The sequence below is a fragment of the Anarhichas minor genome, unplaced genomic scaffold (assembly GCF_050575085.1).
Source record: "Anarhichas minor isolate MPS153535 unplaced genomic scaffold, ASM5057508v1 ptg000010l, whole genome shotgun sequence".
Classification (NCBI taxonomy): domain Eukaryota; kingdom Metazoa; phylum Chordata; class Actinopteri; order Perciformes; family Anarhichadidae; genus Anarhichas; species Anarhichas minor.
In genome coordinates, this window is record NW_027466456.1 from 12,493,351 (window position 1) to 12,507,161 (window position 13,811).

The 13,811-nt window shown below is 39.7% G+C and overlaps 1 protein-coding gene across 1 annotated transcript in view; it reads right to left on the minus strand.

Annotated features, from left to right (window-relative positions):
• The window catches only part of pde4cb (phosphodiesterase 4C, cAMP-specific b), an 88,401-nt gene that overhangs the window by 65,160 nt on the left and 9,430 nt on the right, over positions 1-13,811 (minus strand). Inside the window, exon 3 of the mRNA XM_076088208.1 lies at positions 6,872-7,071. Within this exon, the coding sequence (XP_075944323.1) occupies positions 6,872-7,071 (200 nt within the window). The remainder of the gene's footprint in view (positions 1-6,871; positions 7,072-13,811) is intronic.

Sequence of the window (13,811 nt, forward strand, 5' to 3'; positions counted from 1 at the left end):
GATCTGGATGGATCATTCATAAACAAAAGCAAGTCATCTGCGTATATTGACATGTTATGTTTGTTTGAATGCGTGTTGTTCTATAACCAGAGCTAAAAGTAAAGCAGACAGGGGACAGACCTCCTCTGTGCCATTAACAGAAACGGCACCATGTGAAAAACAATCAATACAAATATCACCAGAGTAAAATGTATTTAGTGTTCTGAATAAGTACTTCCATCTCCTCTGTCATATGCTTTTCTGCATCCAATGTGATTACTACCGCACTGTTCTTGTTATACCCTACATACTGCATGACGCCCAACAATCTTCATTTATTTGAATCAGACTGGCGGTTTCAAACAAAACCAGCTTGATCAGTGGCTTCTAACTTGGGCAGCACTGCATAAAGCGTTTTGCCAAAAATATTGGCTTAAATCTGCACTTAGAATTGATAAAGGTCCATATGATGAGAAAGGGCTCCAGAATAACTTTACAAACTTTCTCGGTTGGTCACACTAGCACATCATTTAACAAAAATATATTTTTATCTGTGTTGTCATAAACTCATATATCTATTTTTGCTTCACCCGGACTTGAAATTGTGATTCAAGTGGAAAACAAACATGTTCATAACTACTAGACCACAATCATTTTCAAAAAACTAAAATAGTCAAGTGATATACTTTCTTTTTCATGAAACCATTCTCCTTCCACGGAAAAATAAATAACAGAAGACTGAGCCATCACAATGGCAGTTGTCTGAGGGTTATACACACACATGGGAACTAAATTGGCAGAATCCATCAGCAGCCTTTAATTTCACTGGACAATCTCATCACAGTGGTCCCAGTGGCGTTAAATGGTCTCTATTAAGTATTACAACTCGATAAAAGCAACATCCACACTACAACTGACATCTACAGGGCAACTCATGCAGCTAAATGCATTAAACACTACTGCATTACCTTTCATTAATCCTCCCTCAGTGAACTGCTAATACGACATGCTTTTGTGTGTTTTGTTATTATGAAATTGGTTAGATAACATTCAGTTCTTCTGTCTCGATAGCTGCCTTCCCTCCCCCCCACTCTGATAACCTAGTGGGGAAGCCTTTATGTGATTATCCCTGGAAAACAGATGGGCTCCATAGCGACTGGTGTATTTCTTTCACCATCCAGGCGTAAGAAGGGCTTTCAAAGCAGGCCGTTCCTGTTTCAAGTTGACCATTGGTCCAGATGACACTTTCTCACTACTCGCGGCCTGGGAGAGCAGCCACTTGGATTACATGACCACACTGCAGACGTAACAACGGGAGCACATCATGTAGCTGAAAGACCACCAGTTCATTCCCTTTAAGAGCCGACATGCCTCCATCACCAGTAGCGTGTTGTATACTTGAGCAAGACAATGAATCGCTATCTGATAATTCATTGTGATTCAGCCAGGAGAGGAGCCTCAGCCTACACCAATGCCTGAGAGGCAATTCCCTTTGTAGTGTGCATCTGCCCCGTCAGTTTTGCCGGCTCAATCTGTGACATTTATGAACCTGTCAGTGTTCCCCAGGTGCACATGTAACATACAGAAATGGAAGTCAAAATTATGAAAATCTGCTGAGTTATACAAAGACAGGTTGTTTAACCCTGCAGTGACACTGCAATTATTTCTTAACATAGTGTCAAAAGAACTAGCTGCTGCTTGAAAACTGAACTCCCTAAATCTATTATATGAGTTCCATTGGGTAGATAGAATAAATAAGTACCATACACAAACCAAATGCTGTACAAGATCATAGACTGTATATAAGAAGTGGACGTAGTAGTCGTGACGTCACCCATTGGTTTGTGGACTGCAGTTTTGAAGCCTTGAGTTCTGCATTTTGGCCGTCGCCATCTTTGTTTTTTTGCAACCAGTGAATAAAAGAGGCCATGTGGACTGCGGAGGAGTGGCATAGGGATGCATATACGGCACAAGGTATAACTATTTCCTCCAGATGGGACCAAAACTTACAAAATGGACATCATGCTGTATTGAAGAAAACTTAAAACTAGCAATTGAGACCATAAACTTGTGTTTATAATGTTTAGTGAGGTAATGAATCAAGTGAGAAAGAGGATCATTTTCTCATAGACTTCCATACAATCGGAATTCTTCCGCATTGGCTTCACTTTTTAGAACCGGAGATTGCCGCCTGTACAAAACAAATGTGAATGCTTATACCAATGTACACCATGTTGTAGAATATTGACCCGTGTCAAGACAAAAAAAAAACCCTCTTAATTTCACAATCGGTACAAGAAAGCTTAAAATGAAAATGTGTGAAAGGCTTCTAAGGTAAGACGAGCCGCCGCATTGCTTGTTAACAGTAAAGTGTGTCTGGACGCTGGTCTGAACAATCGATGGTTATCATGCCTGCTCAACTCAGCCAATCTTGATTAATTTTCTTTTGAATTCAAGCGGTTCTCTTTCTATCTTGTAGGAACAACAGACACTGTCCAAATATGGAGGGTGAGTGTTTGCCACTATCACACTGTACTGTTGAACACATACAAATGATGATGCAATATGAGGCTAGGCTGTGTTTCCTTAAACTCTTGGAAATAATCCAATTTAAAACTACAATAAAGCTCCAAGACTTATGTCACTGTAATAAAGTATTCATTGTATCGCTTTCTCGTTTTCTCTATTTCTTTCTCTTTTTCGAAATCCTCAATCCAAAAGCAAGGCCGTTTTGTCAAATTAATAACTGTAAAATAATACAAAAGCAACGCGAGGCACAAACACCAGCAATCAATCTCTTCCTTTCTAGTGGTTGAATGAAGCGAGTCTGAGCCCTCCGACAGTCCAACTGATGAAGTTTACAGAGCAGTTTAACGTTAGCGGTACCATCACTCACATCTCCATCATCCCTTAAAGTGCATGGAGTCCCTCTGCAGGAGAGACTCACTCAGTCACGATGTGTTATTTTTAATCTAAAAACACCTGACAGAGCCATGACTTAACAACCTTGGTACGGCCTTCTTTATTTTTTGATCTGATTAATTCACTTAATCAAGAGAACTAATATTCTTTTATTGCATGCTTTCTGAACTTTGCAATAACAGGTGCTTTCATAATTTCGTCCCCAAAGACACAGGTTATTGGGGGCAATTCATTCCTCAACAGCCACCACAATGTCCGCTGAAAGGGCTAATTGGAGCGTGAGCAAACTGACTGAGTGGACAGGCTCCAAGACGTCACTGGAAATCAGTGTTTCTTCAATATCACAGATACTTTTACAGATCCATCCATGGAAACTCTACTGTGCAGACGTGCAATATGCATAAACATTGATCTCCGTTACAAATTTTTGTAAACATCCTAAAGTTTCATCAGACACCAAATTGGTTAATCCATAGAAGAGAAAAAAAAAGATTTAAAAAAATGCATCTATAAATTACTGGATTAGTTAAGTTATAAAATAATATTGATTTCATTAAGACATTCAACATAACGTGATATGCAGAAGCGCAGACAGATACAGAATATAGCCTATGATGATGTCAACAGGTTTGTTCTTTGACTTGGAAGCTACTTTAACATTTAAGGAAAATATTAACAACAACATGAAGGTTGACATGATAAGACACTGGTTGAGAAAAAAAGATTCCTGACCATCAAAGATTTATATCAATTTATAGTATGTATACTGAAAGAGAGAAACTCTAATGATCTAATTTGTTGTGTTTCCAGAGTCAACACAGAAAAAACAGGGCAGAAAAGAAATCTATTTATTGATTTAATATCTTCTAGAAATTACTTTTGTGAAGCGCTCAGAAACCTGATTATTTCATGACTGCGTTACAGCCTAGCAGCTATTTTAACAATCAGAGCTTCACCAACCCCCCTGACATTCATCATCCGTTTATGTCAGCAGGGTTAATACAACGTGTTGGTGGAGAGCTACACAGAGGAGGCAGAGGCTTTCTGCATCGCAACAGCCAGCAGAGACTGATGACCCATGGCTCCATCTTGTGACTATGAATACCAATAACATTAATCACAGCACTATAGACACATGTGTCATCTCAGCAGGGTATATGGAGGTAAAGTAGATTGGAAATGTTTGGTGGTAATTTATACAGTTTTCTATGTGGGGATTAGTTCAAATTAAGTACAAATCCTGAATAACTTTCGAAACCATAAATTAAAAAAAACAGCTTATTTGCTTCTGTGGGTTATCAAGCAGACTTAAGTAACAGCTATATATTTGTCATTCTTATTAAGACACTGTGACATAACCTTGGTTTGACGTTATGTTTTAATCTAAATTATCAAATTAATGCAGCCTTCTTTCAGACTCAATATGTCACGATATAAAAATTAAAATGGGAGCAGTGAGCTTCACTAACGTTAGATAACGTTAATTCAGCAAATTGAAACGTTACGGAGTTACAAATGTCAGTCATCAATCATTGCGCAGTTGATCCGTTAACGTTAGTCCGTCAGAAGTTTTGGGACTTTTTCTCCATATATCTATGTTAGGCATAAAGTTATATATGTATCTCCAGAAAGCGGACTTAAAGCGAACAATTAAGCCGATTTAAAATGTGACGAGCAGACTCTTAGGGGGAATTGGTTACCGTTTCTGAGGGGAGGGCCAGGACATGCGGGGTTTCCTCAGCCCGGGTCGCAGCTTCTCCAGGGTCCGGTTGCGACACAGGTAGCGCTCGGTGTCCGAGTTGAAGCGCTGTTTGATCCGTATGTGAGTCCTGGGTTGCCGCCACAGATGTTTGGGCGGCTTGGCGAGCCCTGCTCCCTCTCTGCTCAGCGTGGTAACATCACACTCCATTTTTCTACTTTAGTTTGTTTTCCTTTTTTTTTTTAAACGAGTCTTTGAATGGAGTTCGGAGAATGGTGAAAGGCGGAGAGAAACGGGCTGTCTGCGAGTTTGAGGGGGGGAACCCTGCGCTTCACACCGTTAAAGGACAGAGAGCTGCGCGCGGCATGGTGTTGCGCTGCTGTCCACGAGCCGGAGTGCTGAAACGACTCTCAGCCTCTCAGTCAATACCGACTCTCTCCCCCCCCCCCCCCCCCCCCCCCCTCTTTTCTCTCTCTCTCTCTCTCTCTCTCCTTCAATCTTTCCTTTCATAGTCCGATGTATTGCTCGCCATCTTTCTCACACAAACATGTATATACAGTATTTCCTCAGCAACCCGTTTGTATTGTACTTCTTCTGGTAGAGCAACACTTTGTGGTGAAACACTGATCAATCAGTCTACTGATATAAAATTGAAGGACAAACATTTTGGTAATTGACTTATCTTTGAAGTTATGAATAATACAGAGTTCTAGTTTCCTAACTATTTGCTGCTTCTCTTTGGTTTCTGCTCTGGGAGAGTCAATTCAATATACATTTCTTCACCACAATAATCCACTTAGGATCAATACAGTCCAGAGTAAATCAACTAAAAACAAACTGTTTGACAATCAATACTAGTGTCCAGATTTAATTTTATTATCAAAAAACTGTAGTTGTGTTTGTTGCTTTCTAAACCTAATAAAAATAGATTTCAGATATGACAGCTTTTCTCAACCCACTGGTGGGCTGCTGATTTACTGCCAAATGGTTGGATTCAATTTAAAAAACAATTAAACAACAGCTAAACACATATTTTTTATATCTAAATGTGCTCAAGAATTTCCATCAAGTATAACAAAACATAGCAATTCAAACAAAGCACTTCAATGACGAGTTTGAATATCACCTCGCCATGTTAACTTCCGTAGACTTTATTGGGAAGGAACTATGAGATGCAAATTGTAGTTATTGTAGTATTTATTGATTTAGGGCATTTTTGATTTAAGATTTTGTTAACATTTGGTCATCATTAGATTTAGTTTATTGTCCAGTACTGCTTGTTTAATTGGCTAAAGTATTTTTTATGTGATGGATAGCCTACAGTACTTCCAATACTTGCTGGAAGCTCTGGCTTCATGCCATGACTTAAGAAATATTCATATTTATTGGCATGACAGGAAAGCAACCAAGCTTTGTGTTCATTAGCCCGAAGGACAAATATGGGCTATATAGCAAATGAGCTGTTTAGTCAAAATGGGTTTTCACTCTAACAAAAAAATATATGATGTTCACCCCTCGATCATTAATGAGAGCACACAGATACATGGTGTTTCTAAATGTTTAAGCATAAAGATTGTAAACTTTCAAATAAAAGAAAAGACTAATGCAGAGATAGGGAAAGACACGCACACACACACACACACACACATATATATATATATATATACACAACTGAAACCAAACACTGAGATACAAAAAAGGGAAACAGAGCTAATGAGCAGAGGTAACTCTGCCCGCTTACCTTAGAGAGAGAAAGAGAGAAAGGACAAAGAAAGAAAGTATGAAAGAAAGAGGGCCTCCATAGTCAGAAAAAAAGAGTAATTACTGGATTTTCATGGCTTTTGACCCATTTTGTGCTTATTTTCCATCAAGCAAATGTCCTGTCCTGGTCATTGTTGAGCTGGATGCCTATCATTTGCCATGGCGACGCAGGCCAACAGATGTTCCAAATCAAAATAGAACACACCAGAACAACAACTCCTGAGATGAAGAACCAAAACAACCAAGCGCCCATCTTTTTCATAAAAAATACTCCGTGAACATCAACAGGCAGCATTTTAAAATCTCTCAATCACTCAATCACCAATCACCAATATTATAAAAACACAAGAACCAACAGCAAGAGCACTTCCATATGTGCGGTATGTACAGCCCTCCAACCTGCACAATGAAAGAAAACCCATAAAAACACAGCAATGCAAAGCCGGAGGAGCAGCTTTCATTCTTTTTAATAGAAAGAAAGAAGAGTGTATGTGTGTGTGTGTCACCGACCTTTGCCCATCTCTGACCAGTGCTCGTCTGTACAGCACTTCCAGCCGGTCCAGAGGCAGACCGAGTGTTGCAGACGGCCGCCGGTGGTCATACGGGTGCTCCTGGCAGGAGTGTCTCCTCCACAGAGGAGGCAGTTGCAGCGTCCCAGAGAAACGCCGCCGCACCGCCTGGTGGGCTGCAGGCAGAGACTCCCGACGACCCTGCACCGCGAGAGGAAGGAAGAGAGAACACGAGTGTAAAAAACATCAGTGACATCGACGCAAAAGACAGCGAGACATTTTTATTTCATAACATCCTGCACAGTATGAATATAGTAGAAATGATATAGCTTCAATAATATAAGAATATAAACTACTTTGACAGTTTCCTAACTAAAACACAAAAATGCAATAAATCCTGCCTGGTTATAATGTTTTTATTGGAATCTTTTTAGAGAGGTGTTTATTCAACATAATGATCATTTTGGAGGCTGCAGTCAGTTTGTAGTTCTGTTTAATTGCAATGCAATATACTGAGAGGTGTTTCTAATACTTTGCCAACCTGATTTATATCAATGACACACTAAATAGTAGAGCTGAGCTGAGATGATTACTGTGAGTTTTTTAGGACTAAAGGCCGTGTGTGAGCCTGTGTATTTCTCAGTTGCCACCGATGCCTCAAACAAGGGAAATAGAAAAGTGTTTTGTGTAATGCAGTGCAAGTTACTTGACTTTTATGAAGACAATGATGCAACTGTAAATGGCATACATCAAGCTCTGATGAACTGTCTGAAAAAGCAGGAACTGGACATTAGGCACATTCTCAGTTGATGCAGCAGATAATGCCACTGTGAGCTTTGGGAAACACCACCCTGTTCACCACTTATTGAGCAGTGCCAACAATCTCATTCTGGAAGCTAATTGCACACCTGCAAGCACGCCTGAGACCAGCTGTCAGTGGATATTGAGTCTGTTATTGTAAAGATCTACATCATGTCATGTAAGGAAAAGACCGCTTGAATCAGTCAAAAGCAGCAAAAAAAATATCCATGGAATAATAGCAGTGGTGAGTCACGGGGCCTCTTTAGTCCTCTTTTGCTTTTGTTGGTTTTTTTTGCTCTAAAAGGTCCAAAGAGGGATTTCTTTGATCATTTATTGAGAGGTTTATTCACATAAGCTATCACAATGATACAAACTAATGATAAAGCTACATACTAAATGGAATATACACATTTGCCTTTCCAATTTAGTAATATGAATATACACTGCATATTTTCACGACATCATACCACACTGCCTTGGCACCATGCACCTCCCCCCCCCCCCAGTTATATTTTACATACTGCACAGTGTATCATTATCGATGTGTTTGATGCAATATAGACGCACAATGTACCCACCAAGTATGCTGCGCACTTCAAGTAAACAAATGACTCAGTATTCATTTATAAAACATTAGAGTAGAGACTTTAATGTCCCACTGAAATTATGAAATATCATCTAATTAGTTACAATTACCATATGTTTGCAAAGCATCGCTGTTGATGAACAAATATATTATCTACGACTTCTAGTTCAAATGAGAATGAGAAGAGTCCTGCCATAACAAACTAAATGCTGGAATAATTTAGCTGTCTCACTTTTAAACAGTTTTAACAAATAACTCAATAATGAACTTGCATGTATTTGTCCACAGACGTGTGGCATCGGCCCAATCGGCCCTGTGGGTATTGCCGGCGTAGCACAAACACTTTTCACATCTGACACTAAGCAAGTGGTTTGTTTGTCTCCTTCCCATGTCATTAAATTGGCTGTTTTTGCATGTTCCCCTGCAAATCGATTTAATGTCCTTTGATGCACCCTAACTGCAGATTGCAGTGGTGAAAGACGGCAACTGGAGAGACAGCAACTTTGTCCGGTTGACAAACATCACTATGGCAAATCCAGTGTGAGTGTATGCGTGTGTGTATGTATATATGTATGTATGTATGTATGTATGTATGTGTGTGTGTGTGTAAACAGTACATCACCAAGATGACTTCTCATTAAAAAGTGTCAAATAAGATTAAGGTGGCCCCAAAGATCCATGTTCATTTTGGCCCCAGCAGCTCAAAGCCTTTGTTTTTATGTCAGTAGTGCTTCAGTAGAGTGCCCAGGGCTGTTACCTGGTGAGAGGTGTTCAGAGAGAGGTGATAAATATTGATCTGCCATCAAGGAGCTGCAACCACTAGTCTAATTTCCCTGCTCGGTGCCGTCAGGCACCAAAAAAACAAACATGTGACAGGCCTGCCCTCCACCTCAAGCTCCAATACACACCTGTCATCTCAGACAGTCTTTGTTTCTGTTGCTATTGGATATCAATACAACTTGGTCCTGTGGATAGAAAGATTTTGAAAGACATGGTTGTCTCTTTGGTTATTTTGTTCTAGTCAGTATAAACTAAGGATTTTAGCCTGTGTAATGTATATAAAGCTACACAAACAGCTGATGCATCTAAAGGTTGTGTGCTTGAAAATAAGTAGTTCGTGCTACCTGTTCTCTGATATTGTTGGCAATCAAAAGGGTTTACATCCGTAAAATAGTGTTTAGATATGGGAATAACGGCACACAGTAAACAGTTTCTCCTGGAAAACATTCATAGTGTTGCGCTTAGTTGTTCACATGAAAAGTGATTGAAAAAGTTGTGTAAAGAATGTAAAAAATCAGAACAAGAAAGAGAAGAACAAACCCTGCTTACTTTCCCACGGCCACACAGCTAGCCAATTTCTGCGTGAAGTGGGTGTAAATGTCAAATTCTTGACTTTGACATATAAATTGTCTAACATATGTGACCTCAGTCTGGCAAGGTTTTTTTAGTGGTCCTTGAGTTCGGATTGTTTTGTCAGGAGCTGTTTCAAAAGCGAAGCTCATCTTTTAAGCCCACGTGGACAACAAAGCACTCACAATAATGGACAGTTTGAACAGCCACACTTTCATGTGCGTCCATGTGATAAGAGCAAAAGCTCCAGAATGAAAATGGACCTTGAGCTGTGGCCAAGAATGAACTGTCAAGCTCATCAGCAAGTTGAACAGAGGCTCAAAAGTCCTTCTCAGCAACACTAGGTGACTGTGTTGCTTACTTTACTATCTTTCTGCTGCTATACTTCAAAGTCATTTTATTTAATCTAATATAAACTTTAAATAGTGTTGGTGTCCAAAGAATCAACTCGCACTTAGAGAATTCACTTCTTACACTGCAGTGCGCTCACATGCAGTCAAGAAACACAGTTACTAAGTGAACTCAAGTCATGCAAACCATCGTAAAACATGCAAACCAGGCAGTAATGCAATTTCTCTCTACCACAACCTTATTTTGGGATTATTACTTCCTTTTTTTGTGTGCTGGTGTCAGAGAGCTGAACACAGTTTTTCGTGTGGCTGAATTAACCAGTCAAATGTTCAGCGGTGGAAATTCACGTATTTATCTCAAGCGTTTATCTGCTTTGTGTTAGTTTCAGTTTTAGTCTGACTTCAGATGGAGTTATATGAATACGGGGATGTTTCGATGCATGTTCACCATCTTCTTTTTCATCAAGCCAGCTATAATCTCCCTGTCTGAAGTCTTTTTTTTTTTTTTTACAACATTACAAGTCAAAAATCAGGTCTCTCTAATCATCTACAGAAACCAGGTCTCTTGTTTGCATGACATTAAAACAAAATCAGCTTTCTGGAGTATCAGACCGTAACCTGGTTGCGGGCACTTTGTTTTTTTAAACACCACCACTCTCTTCTCTACTAAACTTGTTGTGATACAGAAAGATCTTTCATTCTGGTTTTTATTTTTCTGACTCACTAACTTTATATTTTTGTCAGAACAAGGTCAGTGATACCATCACTACCGGATCAACATTAGTTTTCTCTGTATTGCAGCGCACTGCTGTCTCGCAAGCACCTTGACATTTTGCAGGTTTGACATTTTCACCCAACAACAACACAATATGACTTAAAGCGGCACCTTTCTATTTGCTTCAACATGTTGTTTTTATCTGAGCGATAAATTCCTCCAGCCAATCAGCAGCAGAGAGGAAACAGCTGGTTGTCTTATCACCTGGCTGATCTCCTGCCATGCCACACACAGGAAGTGAGAATGAGATGGAGGCAGTAACGCCGGTGTGTGATCACAAGGGCCAGCAGGTGTCCTGCCACTAAAGAAACAATGATCTGATGGGACTTGCCACACTTCTCCATTATTCAAGAGTGTTTAAACGCTATGACTCACACTTTCTCCCAAAGTGCTTGTCGTATTTTTAGGACAGTGTGGCAGGAGACAGTTGGATTCAAACCCCAAACCTCAACTGCATTAGTGTTCAAGTCATTAGGGGCTCATCGCAGCTCAGATGTTTCACATGCCAACAACATCAATACAACAAGAAAGCAACTACTAAAACTGAGATGGGGACCATTGTAGAAATGAAACCTGCTTAGCATAAACGTGTTAGCATTGTCATTGTGAGCATGTTAGCATGCTGACATTAGCAAGTAGCCTCACAATGCTGCTAGCATGGCTATTGTTAATATACTGTATGCACAACTGAACTAATATATTAAATACATCTGATAATTCCTGGTGTGCGATGGACTTTCTGTGTTTATAATGAAAATACTGTCCGCTGCTTCACAACTTAGTCACCAAGCTTAACAACTGACTACTAGTTTTAGATTTGGACATTTTCAGCGCTTTGCAATTGGCAGATCTGTTTTAAATAGCTATGGAGGCCTTATCCATTGCAAGGAAAGAATAGTAAAGGAAGATAAGGCCACAAACTGGTTACACAAAGAGTTGCAGGTATATAACAAGTTCTTATCGCAGCAATATGTAAACCTCGATGGTCAGAAGTGTGCTTTATTGCTCCTGAAACCACACAGGTTGTATCAGTACAACAGTGATATCACTGTTGTACTGATACAACCTGGAGTACACTTCCACATCACTGCTGGAAGTCAAAAAAACAAGATGTGCACTAAGTAACTTTAAGGTATTAAGAAACATGAGATCAAGGTAATTACCGCTGTTCAATGCACTGTTGCATCATCATGTGGAAACACAGTGCTGTCATTTTGTCATCACAGTATGCGCAGATATCAAAATATATTTTTTATATACTGTAAATGTGAAGCTAGCATACCAAGAGCCTCCGCTTGTAAGTAACATTTTCTTTCTGAGCTTGGACGGTTTGTTGTTTTTCTTCTACTATTTCTATTATGCTCTTTGTAATCCAAGTCCAACAGTAGAAGGTCTACATTCTGCTGCAGAAAATAACATTTTAGTTCAGTGGTAGCTTCTCTAGCAATAAATACAATTTCTCTCCATTACGATAGTTTGTTTTTTATTTTTCATCTTGGATTTATGATCTGATAAATCTTGCTCTCTGCTGATTCTGTCTCTCAGGCTTTTAATCATTTTTTTGTAAATGAGTTGATTAGCCTGTTGTGTAAATGTGTCAATTGCCCTCAACTGCAATTAATTAAAGATCCTTGTGATTTGCCAGTAGCTGAAGCCTGCCTGCTCCCTACACGGTCGTTTTTCTGCTAGAAGCAGACGACTTTATCAACATAAAAAAGGAAAGATAGCACCGTGGAGGTTTAAAGTCCTCCGTAGGTATTACTGTGTATGATGAGGGCTAACGGTGCAGCTCCGACATCTTGCTGCTGTGACCAACATGAAACCAAAATGCATCCAAAGTTTAACGCCAGAGGGATCCCACAATCACCTGCGCTCCTATCGGCCTTGCACAGCATATACACACATATATTCCCATGCATAAAACACAGGTATACTACGCTTACAGAAAAAGACATTGCATATTGCAGGTTCTGAGTGTTAACACCGTGAGGATATAATCAAAGAGCCTTTCATTGACATCCTAAAAACCAATCAAAGCCGCTGCTGTTTTCTTAATTGGAAAACTGAATATTAATTCATCCTAATGGGGAGAGGAGCGTCGCTGGATATGCCTTCCCAATGAGCGAGTGATGCGTGATGTGTGAGCATATATAACAGCACACAACCAGAAGAAGTCTGTTCCTCTGGTACAGAACCGAAAACATTCACCTGTATGTATAATGACACCCGGGGTGCAAAGAGTATGATTAGCGTCGCTCCATAAATAGAGCCAGTCTCCAATCAACCCTCTACCTCTCTCTGTGTGTGCATGATTAACTCTGCGGGCAGACAGAAGCAGAATGTTTCATGGAAGATGGAAGTTCTGCTCTCAAAAACGTGTCTTCTAGAGCAGCCATGGGTAAAGCTGTGGGGGTTTAAGGTTACATGTGTCAGTTCAGTTTCCTAACCTTGTCTGTGATAGTAAATATAAAAGGCTGAGACAGAGTAACGTTGCTGCATCCAACCAGAAAACACCAGTCGGAAACAAAAAAAATAAAAATAAAGCATAATGGTTACTTTCTGCCAAGCATTTTATTATCCTTCCAATCTTAATTATATGATTGTATCATCAAGATTTTGATATTTTGTGGTCAATGTTCATCACACTTTTGATGCACTTCAGAGCTTCTTTGATATAATAAGTCACAGATTCAGAATGGTCTTGGAACAGTAGTTCTCTAACAAAGGAAAACATCTTCTTGAAGACATGAGTGGTTGCATTTGCTCTGCAGCTCAGACAACAAGGCACTGACACTGAGGCCATGTCCACAGAGAGGGAATTAGTTCAGCTTTCTCTTTTCCACAGGAAATGCTGTCAGGTGGTTTTTTTTCACTGTAATGGCAACTTTCTTAAAACATGCTCCTGTATTTTGTGGGGACGGTGCAAATGGATCTGACTTCAGATCACCGACTTGTGCTTTGTTGTGTACAGCAAAGACTTGAGAAGTTACAGTAGACATCATTTCTTTGAAAACCCTTGTGTGTGGATGGATCAGATTCAGCTTTAGATTTTTTAATGGTTACTAGCAGGAATCTGATA